Here is a 24424-nt window from a genome sequence, read left to right on the forward strand (position 1 = left end):
CTAGATTTTGGCCCGATTTCGGCCAGTTTTTTCAAAATGGCGGCGCGAGCACAGGTGCGCCAAGGTCGGAAAATCAGATTTTACATCAGGGGATCAGTTTATATAACATATAAAAAAATTGGGACTACCGGAATTACTTCGATCGCGAATCGCTAATTGCACTGGCCTATTATTGTAATTTGGATTATAATTGTTTTAGTGCATACCTTTTGAGTTTGGAAGGCGGTGTCCTCACTTTGGGAAGAGAGGTGACCTTGGATTTGACTTCTTTCAGGTTAGGTTTGACTTCTGACTTCCCAGCGGATATCTTGTTCATGACGGCGTCCCATCTGCCACCCTTTTTCGCAACTTTAGGACTCGGTCGTTTCTCTACAGTTTCGTCTTCGTTCGGTTTCGTTAGCATTGTCTTAACCTTACTAGCGACATCGCGTCTTGGCATTTTGTATTTCTTCAAGGCCATATTCTTCTCATCTTTATTCATCTTTTCAATTGGTGCACTAGACGTCGATGATTCTTCGTGTTTTCGTGTGTTTCTGTCGGAAGGCTTTGAGTTTGGCGATTTCATAATTTGTTTGGGAATGGGGTCTTTACAGCCCTTTATTTCTCCTGGCTGATTGGCTGAATGTAAACTTACGGCGACAACTATTTCACCGTCATGACAGCATCCATTGAATCCTTCGTAAAATAGTCCCGAAGAGTTCTTTTGGCTCAATTCAGAACGAGTTGATGGCGTAGATCCTTCTGGAGATAAATCATCGATAACATTTAGAAGAAGAGGTGAGCAACGATGTGTTTCCATGTCAGTAAAAACGCCGCTTGATTCCATACAAGAATCTTCGTTGATAGAATTTGCATTGCGATCATTTCGATTGACCATCACGGGAGGGTTAGAAGCTTTGCCACCTCCGTAGAGGGCTCCATCTATGACCTGAGCTCTCCGGTCCCCTCGGTGTATGTGCTCATCAAATCCATCGGCGTCACTCTCGGTAAAGAAATCAGAATCCGTCATTGGGTCAGGTCTCCTGTTGATGGGAATTTTCTGCCAGTGATTCTGGAGATTGTTAACTCCTCTGTGTCCTATTGTGGGAGACTGGTCAGCCCCCCTGCTCACTGGCCTTGACATCTCCCCGTCTCCCTGATATCCATCTAAGCTCGTAATACTAGTTATACTTGTGATGAAACTATTAGATACCTTCGATGTGGCAGACTTAGTCGTATCGGTTTTGGTTTCAGAATCAGCTTGGAATTGCTCTTGAATAATCGAGCTACAAAACTGATTGGCTGTCATTATAGAAATATCAGTTCTTATATCAATCGTATCAAGTGGGAGTTCTTCAGGAGACGGGGTCTGGTCCATCCTAGCTGCAGCCGGCTGATTGACGCCATCATACCTCCTGCTGTCCAAGGGAAGATCTAGGTTGACAGTTGTGTCTACAACGGAGCTCAATGGATCCAAAATGCTGCTATGGACTGAAGGTAGTAACTCATCGTCAGCGAAGTCAATCAAGAGGTTATTTGCATCTTCTTTAGGTGTATTTATGAGCGTCTTTTCTAAACAGTGATCGGATGAATTACATTCTAAATTTTCATTAGAACAATTATTACCTTCGTTTTCGTTCAAAACAACATGCTTTTCTTGGCCGGTTTGAGAATCGAGGATATACTTCAATCCGTCCGGCGTTAACGATTTTACATTTTCGGTCAGAGGTGTCGGGGAATCACTGGATCCAGTTTTCTCTGTAATTTTAGTGCTATCTAGGAAGTCATTAAGGTCATCCGTAGAAGGAGAACGAACATTATCTAAGAAAGATATGGAATCCATCAAATCTGGCGTCAATATGCCAAGGCTCTCATCGAATGAATTTTGTTTACTGATCTGAGGAATGGAGTTCTCGGACACCGTCGGACTAGGAAGTTCTTGTATTCCTCCAAGAATCTGCGTGGTATCAGCACCATTAAATAAAGTGAAAGTATTCGTCTTCATTTCTTCATTAGTTTTATCCAGATAGCGAAAGTCCATTAAGTTTTGTTTCCGAGTCAGCGGACCAAGTATAAACTGCTTTGTTTCCCTGGCAGTTTCATCAGCGCGCAAATTAGTATCAAAAGTGAGGTTGTTTTTATTCTCCTTAATATGTTCACCTTTGAGAACCATCATCGGTGTTGATGCTCCTATGAACATATTAACTTGAGGAGACGAGGTGCTAATATCACACAGCTGACGTTGGCTTAGAATTTCTGATTTGCGGTTAGATTCAAGTGGTGACGAATCAAAGTTGATGGAGTGAAATTCAATCATGCTCTCTTTAGAAAGTAGAGGAGAGTTGGCATCAGAAAGTCGCGAGTCCTGCAGGAAGTCGTTTTCTGGTCGATCGTCGAGGGTGACTGTAAGGTTGGAGTCGAGGCCGACCAGTAGACTGTATGGACCGGAGTCCTGGCGAGACACTCTGGTGGCGGTGGTCCTGGCGGGGCCCGTGGGGCGGCGCACAGCCCCGGCCTGGGGGCGCGCTGCAGCAGGGAGGGCACGGGCTGCTGTGGGGATGCGACTCTCCCCTGGAACCTGCAACAATAAAAAACTCTATTTTACGCATCTATCTAATGAAGAGAACATTTATTCAATAGTAGTTCTGTTAACAGTAGACCTCACGTCCAAAAACGTATTTTTGTAATTTTCTCTTATTTAAAAAATCAAAACCAAAATTTCCCCTGAAATCATTAGATTTGTAAGTGGGTACATACTCAAATACCTTACTTAATTATTACAAACATATAACACATAACATTATTTTATTTCAAATCAGGAGAAACGTTACTATCTCATTGAAAATTCCTTTTGCAAACTTTCTTCAGACAGGTACGTACCGTAATTTTGAAAAAAAAATGCGAATAAGAAAGTTCAAATAAAAAGATTTCAGAAGAAAGTTCAAATCACACATTTGAAAAAAGAATCTTTACTGAACCATCCTCAGAGTTAGCCATCTGGTCAAAGTACGCCTGCTTTAATAATAAAGTGGAAGCAGCAGATTTTCGAAATCAGAAACCGAACCGCAAACAAATATACAGACATTTAATTTAAAATTAAACAATAACTTTGTAAACATCACTTATAGGTAAATACTTAATGTCGACCGGGTTTCACTACAACCGTAGCTTCATCAGGACAGTATAATACAGTCCTTCGGTTTATAAGTGATGTTTACAAAGTTATTGTTTAATTAAAATTAAACAATAACTTTGTAAACATCACTTATAGGTAAATACTTAATGTCGACCGGGTTTCACTACAACCGAAGGACTGTATTATACAGTCCTGATGAAGCTACGGTTGTAGTGAAACCCGGTCGACATTAAGTATTTACCTATAAGTGATGTTTACAAAGTTATTGTTTAATTTTAAATTATAATGGCACATCACAAAGTAACCGCTTCATATGAAGAAAAAATATACAGACAGATGAAATGCACAATGACCGAGTTTAAACAGGACTTCACTACGCTCAGTTAATAATTTATAATTAAACTAATTTCATAATAAAGAAATCAAAACACGTTCAAAATATTGTAGTTACTGATTAATGAAATGAAGACGAACCAACGACACAATATAGTGACTATACTCTATACGGCTTCGTCCACATAGTCGGTCATTAGGAAAAACTACGGGGACATAATGTGATTAGAAATTAGATACGCAGGCCTGGTCTTATATTATACTGGTGCAATTCGCGATGGCCTCTCAAAGACTCGTCATCTTGTTGCCGAGATGCCGTATTTTTATTAGACCCAGTTCTCCCAGTGCCATAGCGCCTTTGCAACAGTATGACGGACATAACATATATACCGTGTTCCAAGCTCATACCACGAATCTTTGGGGGTGGTTATTCAATCTCTAAGAAAAAAAAACCAATAAATTGCGTTATACAAAGTTATTTTAATTATAAAATATAGATAAAAATTGTCCCGTGTAATCGTAGCTTTACTTTTGCGAGTAATGCACGTGTTCGGATAGCAAAATTGCCACACTCGAATTTCAAATCTTAAATAGAACAGCTGACCGAGTGGAAGAAAATTATTATTATTAAGGGGTGTTTATACATGCCTTTGTAAACCACACAAACAAAAGAAATTTATCACTTTTCATTTAATTTCACACATTATTTGCCAAATTTTTCGTGAATAACAAATCACCCCCACGGTACACCTTATGATACGTATAGATCTGCGAGCCGAACTGGCGAACTGAACCTCAACTTATTGGGAAGAAACGAAGCAACCGTAAATGGCGTGAAACGCCACTTGCAGTAGTTGGTTCGTTCCTTTCGCAAATGTATACGGGTGACCGGGTAGCTCATCAAAATGACAATTCAACACACCTACAAAAAGTGATATAAAGCAATGAAAAGTGATAAAACAAAAACTGTATGTATACGTACCCTTAAATAAACAAGTCTAGTTTTCTATACTCTGTAGCAATCGAACTCCAACCCTTTCGACTCAATCCCAAACATAGATCAACAGTATAAACACGCAATGCATTGCTGAACGGGTGGGCACCACAGTACCTCCCCGGTATACGTATTGCACGAATACAGTATCAAAATAATAAAACTATTTGTTTTAGATATCCAAAGGCGCCAAATTTAATTTTCTCCGGGCGCCATTTGGCTCAGACCCGAAATATGATGTCGAAAATTCTGAACAGATCAGATAAATTATCTAATGTGTAAAAGGTAATGTTCGTATGTTTGTGCTCTATACACTTTCAAACTACAGGAAAACGTATTAGTGGCAGGAGTGTTTGCAGAGTAGGTTGAATTGTAGAAGAATTCGGGGACACCCGAGGAATACTTAACGCAATATTTATGCACTGCAATGAGATACAGAGTCGAATTAAATCGATATAACGTAGTATTTTTTATCAGTAACAGTGTGGTATGCGGTAGTGAATGGTGGAAGAAGTCGGATATTCCCGAGGAAGATACTTATAGGTATAAAGTACTGGATAGGTATACCTTTTAACAATATAAGGCTTCATCTTCTAAGATACGAGTACGGTACATGCATTTAAGTTAAATAATAATGTCAGCAATCAGTGGGTTAATCAAGCTGTCATTCAATCATCAGATATGCGTCATTAAATGCAGTTGCATTGGTCATCCGTCATGGCTGGAGGCATCTTAATTTCTGCATTGACATGATTGCATATTGCCATTGCAAGTGTGTTGGATGCACAATGAACACACATCCTGGGAGCGGTACATACTCAAAATTGCAAACAGGAAACGATTGAAGTATTGATTATTTGCGCCAAGGTTAAACATAAACAGGGTTTCCTGGAGTAAAGTGCGCCAACTTCGGGGGGTGATTTTAAATGATTTTAGAAGTAAAAAGATATTTTTTCCAAATTCCAATGCTTTAATGTAGTTTTTAGTCTAAGGAGTTGAATTATTTGTATTGTAAAATATATACTCTTCTACGCAAAAATATTTTTTATGGGAAAATAAACATTGGTATTTAGATAAATTCATATTTTTAACTTCATCACTTCAATCAGCTCCCGAAGTTATCACACTTTAACCCCGGACACCCTGCATAATAGTATTGTAGGCGTGTACGATGTGCCTGGAGTATTTTTGGTGAAATTAGTTGAACTTTTTCAAATTTTCCTGTCAATACCGCACAAGAGCCCCAACTTTTTATGCATCTTCTTGGGTCTTTTTAGGGAAAGGAAGGAGAAGAAGTTCTGGGAAGGACAGAAGGTATGAGGGACGGGAAGGAATCTGGGGGTCAATTTGTCCAGGAGGAACGGAAGTATGAATCCGTTCCTCCCACTACGATGCAAGGCGGTGGGTCAGGCGGGAGAGGTCAAAAGGTCTCCCTAGAATATTCTATCCCGACCCGCCACGTAGAAGTAGGCAAACGTATCCGCTGCCAAAACCTAGATAAACCTCACACCGTGAACCCGAGCACCCCTGGCAAGTCACCAAACGTAGCACACCACTTGGGGTGTCTGTCCTAAACCAGTGGAACTACGACATCCCCAATTGGGATGTGTTGTCAGGATGAATGCAGTGGAAAAGAGAAAGATACGGGGAAGAGGACTTTGGATTTGATTCGGTTAGGCTGAATTGAAATACCTGGCTTCAGATTTGGTCACCAAACACGGTTAATGTTACTTTAAGCCAAATATCTATTCTGAAAGGTGGTTTTTACACCAGGGCGATATTGATAGGTGAGACCTATGTATATAGGTGTCGCCTGGAAAGTGCCTTCAATAGATAATAAATTCAATTGGCCTGTCTGGCGCGTAGATCTTATTTAAATTGGCAAAATCTGTTTTGTTTGAAAATTTCAATACAGGTCCTGGATACAGCTCGGAGAGTATTTTTTATTTGATAACAAGTTAAATCAGGTATTTACTATTTACTTGGCGTACAATGAAGTTGATACATTGAATAATATATTTTATTTATACAGGAATTACCAAAATCTTAACCTTGGCATTTAATATAACTCATAAATAATGAAGTAGTAACTTGCGTTGAGTTAAATCATTGGTATAAAACACGTTTAAAAGTTCATCGGTATCCTGGTTAAAATAATTATTGCGCAAATTAAAAAAAAAATAACGAATTGACTCATAAAACAAGTTTTACAAGTCTATTTTTTTTTTTTTTTTTTTTTTATATTAACTCCACACAGGAGGCCCTGAGGAAAATAATTTCCCTCAGGGCCTATGTCATCTTTGGGGATGCTGTGTGGAGGGTCTTTTTGTGGAGAGGAAGGAGTGAACATGGGTCTTGAAGAGTCCCATGTTGTAGGAGGGAGGAAACACAGAGGCCGGCAGTTCGTTCCACAGCCGAGCTGTTGAACTTAAGAACGAATCGTAGAAGCGACCCGTTCTTGTGTGACAAATGTCAACCGTGTACAAATATTGGGCACGCGTTTGGCGTGTATCCCGACTACGCACCGGTGCCGAAGGGATCAATGACGCTAGTTCCTCAGAGCATCTTCCATTGTAATACCGATAGAACAAGGACAGCATACCTACCTGACGCCTGTGCTCTAAAGATTGCAGTCCGTTTGTTAAGATTGGGGAATCTATCAAACGGACCGCCCGTTTTTGCACAGAGTCAAGGGTTTTTTTCAGGTATTTAGGGGCTCCGGACCAGAGATGGCTGCCAAATTCGACAGTAGGGCGCACTTGCGATTTGTACAGGGTCAGCAGTTGTGTATTATTAAAGTATCTGCGGGCCCTGTACAGTACGCCCAGCTTCTGAGAGGCCAGCTTTACTCTGGCTTCGATGGAGCCCCCATACCTGAGCTGGTCCCTTATAGTTACACCAAGCATATCAATGGAAGGCCTGTTCGGAAGATTGCTTCCGTTGAAGGAGACTAGATTATCATTTAGATCCCTTTTAGACGTAATCAGACAGGATTGGGTCTTTGAAACATTAAATTCGACGAGATTATTTTTACCCCAGGAGGAAATACTCTCGAGATAACCGTCCATTCTCTGCTTCAAAGCCCTCCGAGCCGTTGGAGTTTGTGTGCCCTTTGGGGGCCTGTCAAACAAAAAGCTATCATGAACTGTACTGTCATCCGCGTAACAATGTATCGGTGCACATGTCAAAAGGTCATTGATGTGCAACAAAAACAAAGTCGGAGACAGAACCGATCCCTGTGGGACGCCAGCATTTATAGAGTGCGAGGAAAAGGTGAAACCGTCAGCAACAGCCTGAATCGACCTATCCCTTAAAAAGTCAGCAATCCACGTACACAGGGATGCGGGAAGTCCGTAAGAAGGCAATTTGTTGATAAGTCCTCGGTGCCAGACCCGGTCAAAGGCCTTGGATATGTCTAGTGCGACCGTTTGGGTCTCACCGTGACGTTCCAGGCACCGCCCCCAAACATGCGACACATACGCGAGAAGATCACCGCACGAGCGGTTCCGCCGGAATCCGTATTGACGGTCGTTGATAATTTTGTTCTTCTCGAGGTATGTGAGCAGTTTGTCGTTGATCACACGTTCCATCACTTTGGACAGAACTGATGTGATCGCTATGGGGCGGTAGTTGGCCGGGTTGGAGCGGTCACCTTTCTTGGGAATAGGGTGAATGACCGCTTTTTTCCAACCAGAGGGCACAGTGCCACACTTCAGGGACATTTTGAAGAGCTTTGTCAAAACTGGAACTATTTCTGCAGCACACCTCTGCAATACCAGGGCAGGTATTCCATCAGGTCCACTAGCTTTGTTAACATCGAGCCCCCGTATAACGTGGAGTACATCCCGGTGCCGGATCCTCAGCTTTTTCATATAGAAGCCGCAGTGAGGAACCGACGGCGGAACAGCACCTCCGTCATCGAGGGTCGAGTTTTCCGCAAACATTTTTCCTAATAAGTTAGCCTTTTCGGTGGCGGTGTTTGCTAGTGAGCCGTCAGGTCTGGTAAGAGGTGGCAAACTGGGTTTGCGAAAATTCCGACCTATTGAGCCCGCAAGGGACCAGAATGCTCTGCTGCCATGCGGGCAGGCAGCCAGCTTTTTGCTGATCTGCAGGTCGTGTTAGAATTTTGACCTATTAATGATTCTCTTGCATTCCTTTGCCGATTTGTTGTATGCTGATCTGCTTTCGGGCGTTCGAGATGTGTTGTAGGCTCGGTAAGCCGCGTTTTATACAATACAATACAATAAATAAATAACTTCGAAGCAGCAACATTTGTTTATCTTTTTTATGTGAATACCGCTCTAGAGTCCCAACTGCTTCCAATCGTCTAGAAGCAGTGAGACTATCGCATCCCCAACTGGGGTATGTTGTGAGGCTGTGAAGAAGATGGGGAAAATGAAGCTGGTGAAGTACCTGGCTATTCAGATCTGCTCTTCAAACACGGCTAAAGCCATTTCAAGCAAGTGGTCTAACACTATGGCAATACTGAGAGTATCTTCCACTCTGAAACGTGCCGCAAATATACATCTTATATATGATATGATTTTTTTAAATTTACACAGTTTTTCTGTCCGGGGTTTGAAAGTCAACGTAACTATTTTAGTACGGAAATGAGCTATGGAACTTTGTTTTATAGTTATTTAGTTCATACAAGCGTACAAAGAAAACATAAAAACTCCGACGGTAAATACAAGCTTTGGACAAAGACACTATTTATACTATGCCATAAAAGCATTCAACAGTCTACCATTTGAAAATAAAATTGAGAATAAAAATAAATTCAGACACAAAATTACAAAATGGATTAAAGAACAAAAATGACAATATTGCCAAAATTTCATAACATAAAATAGTAAAACCTACACGTAACACACAAAACCAATGTAAAACACACATCACTCACAAACACACAACATATAATATAAATATACCGAATTTAACTTTATTTCCTTTTATTTTTATTTTACTTTAATTTTAAAACTATACTTTTTGTTAAAATTTATCTTAATCTCTGTTTTTTTTTCTTCACCAACTTTAAAAAAAATTTCTTTAAAAGTATTTTTTTTTTGTATTATAAAATGGAGGCCTAAGCCACCCAGTGAGGCCAACATTACTGGATTGTACTATAAATGTAAAATATTGTACCAAAATAAAAAAAATAAAAAATATTATGAAATCATATTTGTCTGTAAAATGAGTAGTGTTAATTTATTAAAAAATCTCTTCAAATTATTGGTAATCCAGTTAAAAACGGGATTGCAGGCCGTTTCCAGATAAACTTTGACTAAATTTCTGATATATCGAAACACGTGTTCATGCACCAGCATTTGCCCTAATAATACATAATGACAAAATAAGAAAATATTAGAATTTTTATGAACACAGGTTCTGACATCGTGATAATACCTTCGTATTTTACTAAAAGTTTATCACGAAACCTATCAATCCATTCGTTAATGGCCTGCAATCCAGTTTTTAACGAGATTACGAATAATGTGAAGAGTTTCTTAATAAATTAGCTATATTCAATAAAAGTCATTTTCCGAGCAGGTAAAGATTATATTAAAGCTAAATTATGCGATCTTGGAAAATTTTCACTTTGCATTACAAATATAGCCTTGATTCGTCAATACCTGGATAAGGCCAAAAGTTGTTTAGTTGTTTGGTAAGTTTGAGAAGGGTTTAACCCAGGCCACTTTGATCATCAATTATAATTCATAATGATATAGAAAAATGAAGCAAAGTTAAAGTTGTGCCAATGGCCATTTCACAGCACAGGTGACCTTTTTGACTTTGCTAAGGTGAGATTTATTTATAATTCGAATGATTACATCATCGTACACAATCTGGAATGACAACTGCCTCGCTTAACTGGAGATGCATATCATGACGATGATTATTATAATTACTGCAGATCTTCTATTCATATTTGTATTGCCACATTACTCCTGTAAATAATTAGAGATTCCAAGTTCCTCGGTTATAATTTAGGTATTGGTAATAATTATACAATTATGTTATCATAATTATTAAAAACTAATGACAATAATTATCGTAGACTTTTACTTCCTTACAAATATTATTATATTTATCCTTCCTTATATTAAACTATGTTAGTACTGGAAACCAACAAAAATTTGAATGATTTAAATTATAACATTTTGTAGTCAAATTTTGTAAAGTTATTTTATTAATATACCGCATAAACTTTCAAGTGAACATAGCGAAGCAGCTTTCAAGAATAATTGGTCTAGGTTGCGCAATTACAAACTTATGGGCGTTTTACACGATTGCTTTTTCACACTCTATATTGAGACTCGTGTGAAATATCTTGACTATACATCATCGACTAAATGCTTCACGCAGTCATTATTTTCATAATTACGACTTCATACAGATAGTTGCAATTAGAAAATCATACTTGGTACGCTACTAAATCATCATAAAATGGCAACACCTTGAACATAACCATAGATCACATGAAACCATTCGATAATTATACGATCAAAAATATACGCAAAATTCACAATACCGATCAGTTAGCGTAGGTAATACACGTTCGCGATCGGTAATCAACACATACCTACGATTTGCATTATTTTTTAATAACTAACTAACCATCACACCGTTGCTTCACTCCCTGCTTAATTCGTATTCATATTTCGTCTCATACACCCTTGTCTGTTATTCTGACTCTTGACATGGCACGACTCAAGTATCTGGTTCACCTGATTGTGCCATGTCTTGCTCGGGCATCCCCTACTTCTTCTACTATTCACATTCGCGTCATATATTATCCTTACTCTCCTTTCTTCGTTCATTCGCTCTACAAGCCTAACCCATCTAAACTTAATCACTACGCTTACATCAGCCTTGCATTCCTTGTGAATCTCCACGTTTCTCACATGAACTTTCATGGTTTTTCCCACACGCACGCCTCATGGATCACATTTCTTCAGAGTTCAGTCTACTTTCATCTTTCCTCTGCCAGTTCCATGCCTCACTGTCATACATCATGGTAGGTACCAGCACTCCATTGTGGATTTCATTATCAATATATTAAATACAAAACCAAATAAACATGCAACATTTCCACATAATTAGTTACGTAAAACAATGACATGACGGATGCTATAAAATTTCCGCCATCTTAAACTGTACGAAAATCGAAGCCAAAATAAAAAAGGTCCTTTCATATCGAATTCATATAAAAACGCGACCCATATAGAAACTGAACGAAAAAAGGTTCGTGTAAAACGTCAATATGTGTAAGACCACCATTTAAAATTGAAACGTTGCTTGAAATGGCTTTGGCCGTGTTTGGTGACCAGATCGGAATATCTGAATTGGGTGTGCCATAGTCTCACTTACTCCATATGTTTGTTTCACATAACACAAAAGATTAAAAAAAAAATCGAAAATTTTCACCGAAATGTACGGTTTTTTGGTCTATTTTAATTTTATCTTTTTGTTCATGTTCATTGCAATTAGCTGCTGAATTTGATTAAAAACTTTGGATACGTCCTGTTTGCAAGCTATACATTTGTGCGAATACTCTGTGTTTGTGATAACTGATTCTGACTGCGATACCTGTTTATACCACAAGAGAAACGTATACGTGACATACCTATGTTTATTAATGTTTATTTCTATTTTTATGCTTATTACGTCTTATATTTTGTATTTTTTTTTAAATGTATTGATTATCCTTGTTATGCGCTGTACAACTACGAATACTGAGGTAGGTACTCTGCAAAATATTTACAAATGTAGATACATAATAAATCTCTTCGCCGTATCTATTTACGAACGGATGACATGTGTCAATTATTTACGTAAGCATGACATGTGTCGATTATTTATGTAAAACATGACATATGACGATTATGTATGTAAGCATGACATTTGTCGATTATGTAGGTATGTATAGCATGACATGATTATGCATGTAAGCATTACATGTATCGATTATTTATTTAAGGAAGGCATGTGTCGCTTATATATGGTATGTAAGCATTACATTTGTCGATTATGTATGTAAGCATGACATTTGTCGATTATGTATGTAAGAATGCAATTTGTCAATTATGTATGTAAAGCGTGGCATGTGTCGATTATTTATGTAAGCATGCCGTGTGTCAATCTAATCTATAGTGTCTGTTCTAATCTTTCTAACAATTTGTTTTGCTATTTTATTCTTGTTCTACTACTTTAAATCCTTCAGCCGCCATTGAAACCGTCAGCCGTCAGTTGTCTAGCGAAATTAACGTAGGTATGTACTTAAAGCAAATTCAATGGATCTACAACACAAAATATCCTTACAAGCATATTAATGTTTTCTTGTACAATCACATAAATTCCCGATTTCACATTATTATAGTGGCGTTCGCGAGTTAGCGAGTGAGAACCTAATCAGTAGTCGCAATAAATATGTGATTAATTAACGAATTTTGTGGTTGCCGAGAGAAAACGGTTGATATGGATGCAATTTTAAAAGTTTGATTAGACGCAAATTAGGTTTACTCTCCCAGAATGGCGATTGGTTGTATTTAGTTAATATCATTCCTCAAAATATTAATACGGAAACATACAAACTGCTTACTGCAGTTTAAAGCCAATGAACCCACCTATATATCGCCGTTTATTTCATATTTTAGGTTCTGTAAATTTAGGACATTATGACAAGCGATCGAATTGATGGGTTTCCTGATAAACTTTTAGTAAAATATCAATGTATTGTCACGATATCGGAAAACCTGTTCCTAAAATCATAACTTTCCGCGTTTTGTAGAGGTGCATTAAAACGTATTCCTATATTATTACGCATTTACTAAAAATTTATCTGGAAACGGCATGCAGTCCCGTTTTAACTAGATTACAAATAATTTGAAGAGTTTCTTAATAAATTAGCAATACTCATTTTCTCCGTGTACATTAAAAACCGGAAAATGTAAGTGTTTAATCGTAAAAGGTTGTCGAATTCATGTACTTTTTGGATGGTTGGAGAAATAAAATGGCTTATATAAATTTAATTGTCAAAAATACTCAGATTATATACATGCAAATCCATATTATAAGCCTGCACATCAGTGTATAAGCCTGTACACCAGTGTGTAAGCCTGTACATCAGTTTATAAGCCTGTACATCAGTGTGTAAGCCTGTACATCAGTTTATAAGCCTGTACATCAGTGTATAAGCCTGTACATCAGTTTATAAGCCTGTACATCAGTTTATGAGCCTTTACATCAGTGTATGAGCCTGTACATCAGTGTGTAAGCCTGTACATCAGTTTATGAGCCTTTACATCAGTGTATGAGCCTGTACATCAGTGTATAAACTGTACATCATTGTATAAGACTATACGTCAGTGTATGAACATTTACATCAGTGTATAAACTTGTACATCATTGTATGAGCCTTTACATCAGTGTATAACCCTGTATATCAGTGTATGAGCCTGTTTAAGTCGATATCTGTGTATTACTTATAATTTAGTCACCTGAAAAATACGTCAGTGTATGAACATGTACATCAGTGTATAAACTTGTACATCATTGTATGAGCCTTTACATCAGTGTATGACCCTGTATATCAGTGTACGAGCCTGTTTAAGCCGATATCTGCGTATTACTTATAATTTAGTCACCTGAAAAATCCGCATTATTTTTTTTGTAAAATTTGATATTATAATATAAATTTCCGGTAATATTTTTTAATCTATGGAAAAATAAATTAATTTGCGAATTTTTCAGGTCTCTAATTATAATTTAACTTTAAATTCAAATAATGAAGATCAATTTTTTCCCAGAAAATCATAAACTACGTCCAGGAATTCGTCTGGTTTACTGCTGTGCACCCAGTGATCCGCTCCCTCTATGAAGGTCATCTCAGCTTTTGGAAACATGCCCTTTCTGAATTTCGGCAGCTCATCTAAACTGTAAAATTAAAAAATAACACATATCATTAATTTATATTCGAAATATAAAATTAGGACTCACGAAGTTTTTTTTAAATAAAATATAAAAATTGATGATAGTTTAACAAATGCTAAAGCCATTGATTATTATGTTGTTTCATATCTATACAAAATGGCCAAGTCCGGTTTGGTCCGGTTCGACGGATCCTTTTTACGTAAAATTTTTTGTCGTTTTTTCCGGGTACCCTATCTTAAAACATGTTAAGTCATTATTATTACTAGTAGTTCTGTAAACAGTGGACCTCGCGTTCAAAAAAGTATGTTAACTTTCTCATTTGAATAAATCTAAACAAAAGTTTCCTCTAAAATAATAAAATTTGTATGTAGGTACTTAAATATTTTCCTACTTCTGATGTTTCCCTGATTGACGCAGAATTTTCCTCAAAACTCAAGTGAACAGAACTGTAAGCACGAGGTTCTTTCAATTAAGGCAAATTAAAGCAATGAGGAGAAACCTTCCAACAAAGGCGACTAAATTGTTAGTCAATTCTTATGTTGTTTCACGTCTAGAATATTGCAATGCAATATATGCAACTTTCCCCAGATAACAAATTAACGCATTGCAATCCGTTTTCAACGCTGCGGCAAGACTTATCACCGGCGCGGCGTATCTAAATATTCCCACATTTCGCTGGCTCAAATCTTCCTGAAAGAATTCAGTTCAAGCTCTGCTGAATAGCTCCGGTTAACTTATCGAAAATGTGTATTCTGAAAAATATCAATTCAAGACAGTCAACCATTAGGTCAGTAGCGTCATCAGCTATCGGAAGGTTGAAGGAACCAAAGGGCACACTAGATACTATGTTCGGTGAGTGTGCTTTCGTAGTGACAGGACCTAAAGCCTGGAATGGACTGCCATATGATTTAAGAATGATTACAGACTCTGCAGATTTCACAGCTTAACTCAAATGTAAAATCAATGTCCAGTGTTTTATATAGTGTCCTCTGCGTGCAAAGTTGTGAACTTTTAAATAAAAGTGTGTTTATCTGAAGTGACGAGCTAGGTAAGTGTGTTTTTCTGTCTCTGTTTGTAAATAATAAGTATGTTTTTTAATCTGTTTGTAAATAATAAAATTAGATAGAGACTAGGAACTCGTAAAAAAATGTACAGCGCCCTTGAAGCGCCCAGCGGAAACGGCACTATACAAGTTATCCGATTATTACTTACCTAATTATAAAACGAATGTTTTAGTCAACGTTTTTTTTTTAATTCAAATGAAGGATTATACAATGTGTACAAAGAAACGTCACAATCTCAAAGATAATTATTATTTTTTTCTAATTTTATTTAGGCATAATGCGAATAAGAAGCCAAATAAACAAGTTGATCTTGACTGAATCATTAAAACGACCACCATCTTGAAACGGAACATACGAATAAATTTACAGATGAACAAAATGCAAAGCAGTCGATTTGAAACAGGACTTCAAGTCAGAGATTTTAAATGATATCAATTTATTGATTGTTGTTAATCACTGCACGGGGAAAGAAGAGTATTGCTAATTTATTAAAAAATCTCTTAAAATTATTGGTAATCCGGTAAAAAACTTAAAAGTATTTTTTTTTATTGTTATTAAGTTTAATTTGTAGAACTCCATTTTTTTTATATATTCAATAATATTGTTATTGGGTTTATAAAAACAGTTTATTTTTAAACAAGTTCTGCCGTATAATTATTATTACGCGTGACAGCTGTTTCGCCCTCTGAAGGCATTATCAAACTGTCAGTTTGATAATGCCTTCTTTGAAAAAAAACTTAAAAGGATTTCAGGCCATTCCCTGATAAGTTTTTAGTAAATTCCTATTACACAGGAACACGTGTTCATGCACCTGCTTTGCCTTGATAATATATAATGACAAATTACGAAAATATTACGATTTTTATGAAAATATATTCCGTTATCGCGATAATACATTTCTTCTTTACTTTAACGGGAAACCTATCAATTTATTCTTTAAGAGCCTGCAGACCCGTTTTTAACCGGATTACGAATAATTTGAAGAAATTCTTAATTGATTAGCAATATTTCATATCATTAAGTTTTCTCCGTGTTTGCTTAGGTATGTAGATGCGATACCGTGTTGCAGTGTAGAAGAAGGTAGCTAGACACGGCATAATATCCCAAAACAAAATCACTATTATGACCAAGTACTTGCTTAAATATTTTTTTTTAAACTTACTCATTTGATCAGACTTGCTTCCCGCAATGAAGACCGTCGGCCCTGTATACGTCAATAACCACGAATCCTCAGAAAAAAAACTCACCTCATGTAATCAGACTTGCTTCCCGCAATGAAGACCGTCGGCCCTGTATACGTCAATAACCACGAATCCTCAGAAAAAAAACTTACTCATGTGATCAGACTCGCTTCCCGCAATGAAGACCGTCGTCCCTGTATACGTCAATAACCACGAATCCTCAGAAAAAAAACTTACTCATGTGATCAGACTCGCTTCCCGCAATGAAGACCGTTGGCCCTGTATACGTCAATAACCACGAATCCTCAGAAAAAAAAACTCACCTCATGTAATCAGATTTGCTTCCCGCAATGAAGATCGTCGGCCTTGAATACGTCAATGACGACGCATCCTCGGGAAAAAAAATCAACCTCGTCATGAAATTTGCTTTTATCACTGGCAAGTTCAATCTCCAAATAATCTCATTGGATCCGGGCGATTGGACTACGTTTTTGAGGAGAAAGTTGATGATGGGATCGTTTGAGATGGTGGCAGATAGCTGTTCTTTGACTGATAGTCTGGCTTCTTCCAGCGACAACCCCGTTGGCATTTTGACCGAAAGCATTGAGTCGAGGAGTTGGTCTCCCCTGATGATGGATGGACTTATCATTATGGGAGATATGTCTACGACTATGAGGCTTGAAACCAATTTTGGCTGAAAAAAAGCAATAAGATCTTAACACTAGTATATCTACTCTGCTATTAATCAGGTGCCTGTTTAATACTAAATATCTGTCACGTAAAATGTATGTCTGAATATTACACAATAAACGTGAAAAATGTACTAAACCTTTTTGCATTTCGCTTGTTAGGGTTATTTTTGTTTGAAACATCCGATATAAAAATTTCATATACAGTTTTAAGTTACTGTCCGGTTTTAAAATTTTATATATTTTAAGAAAAATAATTATTAAAACTTAATTATTGGACGAAAAATAACATAATCAACTAAGTTAGACGCTCACGGGTGGTGCATACAATATAAGACATATATAATATGGACAGAGATTCCAAACACCAGGTTAGACAGGGATTCAATATCATCAATGTACAGGGATTCTACAATCAGAAGATACGGAAAGGATTTTACAAATATTAGAAAAATAGATTTTTTAAATAATAGTATAATAAAATTAGTAGTAATAATCAGATATACGTACATTCTGCAGGGCCAACAGACAGGCCGTTCCTCCTCCCATACTGTGTCCAAGAATAGACGTCTTGGTGATGTCAAGTTTCTTCAGCAACGCCAGAACGTCCGCAGCCAAATGCTTCAAAGTCATATCCTCAGATCGGGGACTATCCCCGTGATTCCTCGCATCTATTGCAATCACCTTTCTTCCTGTATTCCGGTTGATAGCCTCACCAAACATGGACCAGTTATCCTTTGCGCCCATCATACCATGCAGAATGATGAGAGGTGTCAAGTTTTGTTGTTTAGATTCTTGTGTGTCATGTGTCGCATAAGCTAGATCAACCGTTTTCACTGGAGCAACATCCTCGACTATACGAGTAGAAAATGTTTTCAAGAACTTCGAATTCGTTCTAGAAATGTTTAGCGAGTTTCTTGCAAGAATTCTAAAGCGTCGATATTGAAACATTTTGAAATGAATTCTTCAGGGTAATTCACCACTCTTTAAAAATAAACTCTCACAAATAAAAAAACGATTGAGATGACAACTTCTTTAAAATCTTGTGTGTATTTTTTGTAAATTATTCTTTTCAAAACACCTATTACGACTTCTATTTCGATCAACTGTCGAGTTGCAAATGATATCTAACTTATAACAACCTTGTCTTATAATGGGAAGAAGAGTTTTTTTCACTATATTGAGCTAGCCCAAATAATAAGAAAGAAATGGATGGCACAAAAAAATCGATAAAAAAAAACTGTTTTTAACGCACGTACATTTAGCGACAAAAACCTCATATTAATTCATTTTCTTGTAGGTATTTCCATTAAATCACTCACGGTTAAATAGAGTGTGTCATTGATTCCTCTCAAAATTGAAATTCAAGAAAATTATTAATAATCTCTATTAACACTATTATGGTAATTATAAACACGCTTATAATATAGATATCATACCTGTAACCTGTACCGATAACAATTTTCTATTATAAAAATTACTAGTATTTCTAAAAAAATAGTTTATTAAAATAATTTTCTGTTAAAATATTATACACTCGGCGTCACAAAAATCGCACATCTACGAAAATAAGTTTCAAACGTAATTTCCCTGAGCCAATACATCTAAACCAAACAATATTGGTATCCATTGAAAGTACATTTAAAAACCCCTTATCAGACAATAGTTTCATTTCAACGATACAAATTCTCCGAGTACAACACGTTAAAAAAATGTTGCTGTTTGGATGATTTACAGCAAATATATTTCTTACTCCGAAATAGCGATGGAAAAAAAACAGTCATTCTAAAATCAAAATAGGTAGATGAAAAAAAATGTAAGTTATGTTTATGGAATACGAACGCTGTGTGGAATGAGAACGGCTACATCGATTTAAAACTACACAAACGCTACTAAAAACATCATTAAAATCTTACAAAATGTTTCGAGAAATATCTAAGAATCGGTAATAATCGCATTAAAATGTTTTTGAAAGATAATTTAAAAAAAGTTTTTTTTTTGTGCTATTTTTTATAAAAGTCGAAAACATGTGACGTTAACGGGGTATTCCGTTCTAACATGGTTTTGTATTTTACTTATAATAAATTAAGTTTTTTGTAAGCATTTTTTTAAGTAAGTTTTAAAATAAAAAAAATCATAAAGAAGTTAATAAACTAGTCAGAAACAGAAACATTTTTCAACGATAAATTGTTTGTATTTTGGGGACATAAGAATTATCATTTCGTGGACATAAATCACAAATGTAGCAATTGGTGCTATCTGCTAGTACCTCTATTAAGTAGTTCAAATTTACAAACAAACTAATTACTTATTGTATTATGTTGTGTTTTTTTTTCAAGAATTTTTTAATGTTTATTTTCTTTCTTTTTCTGGTGTGGTCAAAAATTTTATAATTACATAAATCCAATAACTAATTGGCTTGTAATATACATACATGAAGTTATTTTGTTGTTTGATGTGCCTTAGATAATCCCATCGAACGCCGGCTAAAACGAACAGCTCGGCCGTTCTCAGCGAACACGTTTGTGTATAATATGTATATGTAAATATGTTTACAAAAATGTTTTTATTTGTCACAGATAACAAAAAAGAATGTTTTTACCAGTATTATGTGGCATTTATATAAAAACACACGCGTATTCAAATGCAACGTTGTTTCAAAATTTCAAGGGGAATTTCTGAACTTTGAGATTTTGAACAAACGAACATTTACATTTTTATTTATATACATAGATATATAGATTAACTGCCGTAAATACTATCCAATTATAGAAAAATGCATGTGTGCGCGCGTGTGTGTAGGTACTTGGGTTCCACTAAAAGTAGATAGAATGCATTGTTATCGACAACGAGTCAATCTGCCGAGTTTCAGCTTAATCGGATGTCAAATTTTAATTTACACTTAAATTATTCAGTTTCAGTAGTTCATTTATTCATTCATTCGGGAAAACGAAATCGTAATTCAAATGGATGGGATGTAAATAATAAGTTGTGCTAAATAGATGGGATGTAAAAAATACGTTGTGGTAAATATATGGGATGTAAATGATAACTTGTGGTAAATATATGGGATGTAAATGATAACTTGTGGTAAATATACGGAATGTATATAATAAGTTGTGCTAAATAGATGGGATGTAAATAATAAGTTGTGCTAAATAGATGGGATGTAAATAATAAGTTGTGCTAAATAGATGGGATGTAAATAATAAGTTGTGGTAAATATATGGGATGTAAATGATAACTTGTGGTAAATAGATGGGATGTATATAATAAGTTTTGGTAAATAGATGGGATGTACATAATAAGTTGTGGTAAATATATGGGATGTAAATGATAAGTTGTGGTAAATAGATGGGATGTAAATAATAACTTGTGGTAAATAGAGCTCCCAAAAAACTTTCTCGTTAATTTCTCCCCCTTAAGGTCGAAACCCCCCATTTAAATGCTATAGCTACGCCACTGTGTATTTTGATAATAAATTAATGTGTTACTTTTTGCCAGCGACCTAAAACTCTTTAAACCTATACAAACTATAAATTAACGTTCAAATAAACTGAGATAAAAAACAAGATTGGTGTAAACGTAACAAACTTTATCTAAACATATTAGTAAATGCCACATAATACGATGTTTCACGATAACAACATTTCAACTATCAATATAAACTTAACGATGTTTCGCTCACTTCTAACTCTACAATTTGAGACTGATAAAAATTCCCACTCTTAACCTTTAAAACAAGAGGAAGGTCACTATCTACATTAAATTTCGAAAAACTTAATAAAAAACGCCGGAGACTTCAGCTAGTAACAAATAAAGAATTAAAAATTCCAGAGACCTTGATCATTTCACATTAAATATCTTATATTCTTCTTTAGTGCGAAGTCAAGTTAAGTTGACTATAATTCTTTCAATTGTGTTCAACCCTCTTAAATACTGTCATTGTGAATATTGCTGGAATCAGCAGAAACTGTTTTTAGTTGTGGTTCAACTTTCTCTAGAACACATTTTCAGTCTAATGCAAGGTTTTATTTTTAAAGGTATAAAACAAATTACGAGATTTTCTATTGTAATATGGATACAGAGTTCTTAAAAATACTTTTAACAGCATAATTAAAAAGAAAAAATACCGTACTTTATGATTATGTTTAAATGGAAAATCGGGTATTTAAAAAAAACAACAATTGATATAACATTAAAAGGGTTAAGAATTGGACCACCACATATTGGGTTATTTTAATTGCAAATAGCCTCCCCTATCACCCCACTTCATTTGATCCATAGCTTACGGGACATCGTGTATACGTACATCGTTTACCAACGAAATCGTAATTCGAAGAACATGTGAAACCTTTGTTCGCACTATCCTAGAATATAGCTCCATTACTTGGGCCCCTTCTGAACAAAACCATATCCTGGAAATATAAAAAAAAAGTACAAAAGAGGTTAATGCGTTATCTATAAAAGAGCGAATATACGTACCATCCATTCCTATATCCATCCTTGTTGTTAATTAACACGAATGCTCGATTTCAACACCTTAGAAGCATTCCGACAAATATTTTAAGGCAAACACTTTTTTTAAACTAAACACTGGAACTATACTTAGGTAACTCACTTATACAAAAATATATTAACTTATACAACCTAAAATAACAAGTATATTCGTAAAAGATCCCATGCACTTTTTTATACTCAGAAAGCGAGATTTCTGCGAGAACGCGCCAATCGACAGACCGGCGCAACTCACATATGACATATTCAACGTCACTTACAGACAGTTCAGCTGACATATCTTTTGACAAATGTCACAAAATAGTAAAACTATCCCCATGACCTTTCATACTTACATCTACTTCAAATTTGTGATATCCGGTGATATTGGTGCTTAACCGTTTTAATACATAAACAACATCAAATTTATATATTAGCTAAAGTGTTTAGATAAGGTAACCTACTTGTTACACCAGAACTAGATAATGTTTCCAACGATTTAACCGTCGTTTATGAACCGTTTGCACCAGTTTTGAAACTGCCACTTCACTGAGAACCACTTTCCATTGTTTAAAAACCGTTTTGAAACTGCTTTGTAAACCGTTGAAGCCTAACCCGCGGTGGGCCTCACGTGTCATTTTATATCTTAGGTACGCGTACTAGTACAGCTTGACGCACCTAACTTTGCAGTCTGTGGTATCACCACTGTAGACATCATTACACCTGTAGCATATCAATGGGGAAAAATCCTGGACTATTTCGACCAAACGATTGTTTTTTTAATCGATTAAAAAAATATATATATATTCATAAATAAATAAAAATGATACATTTGAACTTAATACAATATAAAAAATATAAATCTACAAATTATTACAAAAATAAACAACAGTTATTCAAACTAAAATTACAGTTGAACAGTACGTTTATAATTGGCAAAATATCAATCTTCTTTAATTTGGCTTATCAGCCACAATACTGACAATTATAAAAGAGATAGTACAAATAATTATTAACAAAAATAACAATAAGTAAATGAAAATTAAAATAGGTAAATTCTAACAGGTAAATAAATATTAGTAAATTAAGTAGTTAATATTATTAAAATGATTAGTAAATTAATTATATATTTATTTTGTAATTATTTCGACTATTGTCTAATTACCGAGTTTTAAACAACACATAGTGAAAATAATAAAACACACAATTTTATTCACTTCTCAACATCTTTTGACATATTGGCCCCATAGAGTTCAACGAAATTGGTTATTTATTCGGAAAAAAACAATTTCTAGTATAACACACTCTCAGAATCGCCCCGGTGAAAGACCACCATTCGAAATCTAAACGTTGCCTGAAAGGTACTTCACAACATTCCCCTTCCAATTTCTCCTTCCCCTCTCCTTTCATCCTCACAACAAACCCAGTATGCATGCCGTAGTTCCACCAGCTCCAGATCGTTGGGTTGGGAACAGTTGGGTCTTTTGTGCGGTATTCGTATAAAAATTACAGTAGTTAACCAATCAAAAATAATAAATTCTTACCATAGTTAATTGTAACTACTTTCCGCGAAGCAAACAAACAGAGATTTTTACAAAGACAATGAATGGCAAAACCTTGAGAAAAATGTGTTGTGCAATTCACAAGTTTTTTCGTGGAATACCCAAACGTAAAAATGTTGACAGTAAAATTAAAAATAACATGGCGTGTTTAGTTATCCATCTATTAGGATCTATGAAAATGATATAATAAGATCTAATATACAATTATTAGAGACGCCATTGGAGGCCAAATCGGACTGATTGGATAAACAAAAGTGGAACCTATTTTTTCACTTCATGTCTCATCTAAATATAATACTTCACCACTTATTATAAATTATAAGTTCCTATATTTAATTCAGATCTCGGTCTGGATGTTATAGGCACTATCCGTGTGTTTTTATATTGACTTTGTATTGTTTGCAAGTAATTAGTATGCAGTCAGCGAACCGTTCATATTTGGGCATCTTCCAAGCCAATGAATCTTTTACCATAAATTGTTTTGGTTTTGTATTCTTTAAAAGAGATAAATTGGGAGGAAGTTTGTTTGACAGTGCAAACACGTTTGAGATATTGCTTTTTCACAGTTCTCTTCAATATACTTTTGGACACAATATCACACAAAATATTTTTACTAGATTCGAAAGAATTTTTTACCCTGGTTATTTACACTATTAGTCTGGAGGGATTTTTTTCAGAATTTCGAAATCGGCATAGTTGGGAATGGTGATCTTTATATTAATCATTCAAACTGTATAATTTTCATTTTGACATTTGCCATTCTTGTACTTCCACAAAAGCTCTGTTTTCATTTTTACGATGTTATCGATTTTATCGAAAAACATTTTATAAAATTGTCAAACCGTGTACATGAAATATTTTAATGGTAAGGTACTGTTTTCATTAATCTTAAATATAAATAACTTACATCCGTAGGGATCGGTCAAGCACAACATGTAATTTCATTACGAATTCATCTGAATTAATTAAAATGTGAGTCTCATGCAACCCCCCTTATTACTTCGACCCCGAGTCTTATGTCGTCTTAAGGACATCGAAAAATATTATAAAAATTGT

At 35.6% G+C, this 24424-nt stretch overlaps 2 protein-coding genes across 8 annotated transcripts in view; both read right to left on the reverse strand.

Moving 5' to 3' along the window:
* Positions 1-24424, reverse strand: part of toc (toucan) — a 269046-nt gene that overhangs the window by 210968 nt on the left and 33654 nt on the right. For all 7 annotated transcript variants that reach the window (XM_089635517.1, XM_089635518.1, XM_089635514.1 and 4 more), the window contains exon 3: positions 207-2557. In XM_089635517.1, coding sequence (XP_089491643.1) covers positions 207-2557 — 2351 coding nt within the window. The remainder of the gene's footprint in view (positions 1-206; positions 2558-24424) is intronic.
* LOC149420773 (sn-1-specific diacylglycerol lipase ABHD11-like) lies at positions 14237-21608 on the reverse strand. The gene is made up of 4 exons (XM_089635105.1): positions 21602-21608; positions 17861-18145; positions 16944-17184; positions 14237-14378 (listed from the first exon to the last, which is right to left on the reverse strand). Exons 1-4 carry the CDS (start codon positions 21606-21608, stop codon positions 14237-14239), a joined length of 675 nt encoding a protein of 224 aa, XP_089491231.1.

The sequence above is a fragment of the Hesperophylax consimilis genome, chromosome 9 (assembly GCF_061612785.1).
Source record: "Hesperophylax consimilis isolate HC1 chromosome 9, BYU_Hcon_1.0, whole genome shotgun sequence".
NCBI classification, from domain to species: domain Eukaryota; kingdom Metazoa; phylum Arthropoda; class Insecta; order Trichoptera; family Limnephilidae; genus Hesperophylax; species Hesperophylax consimilis.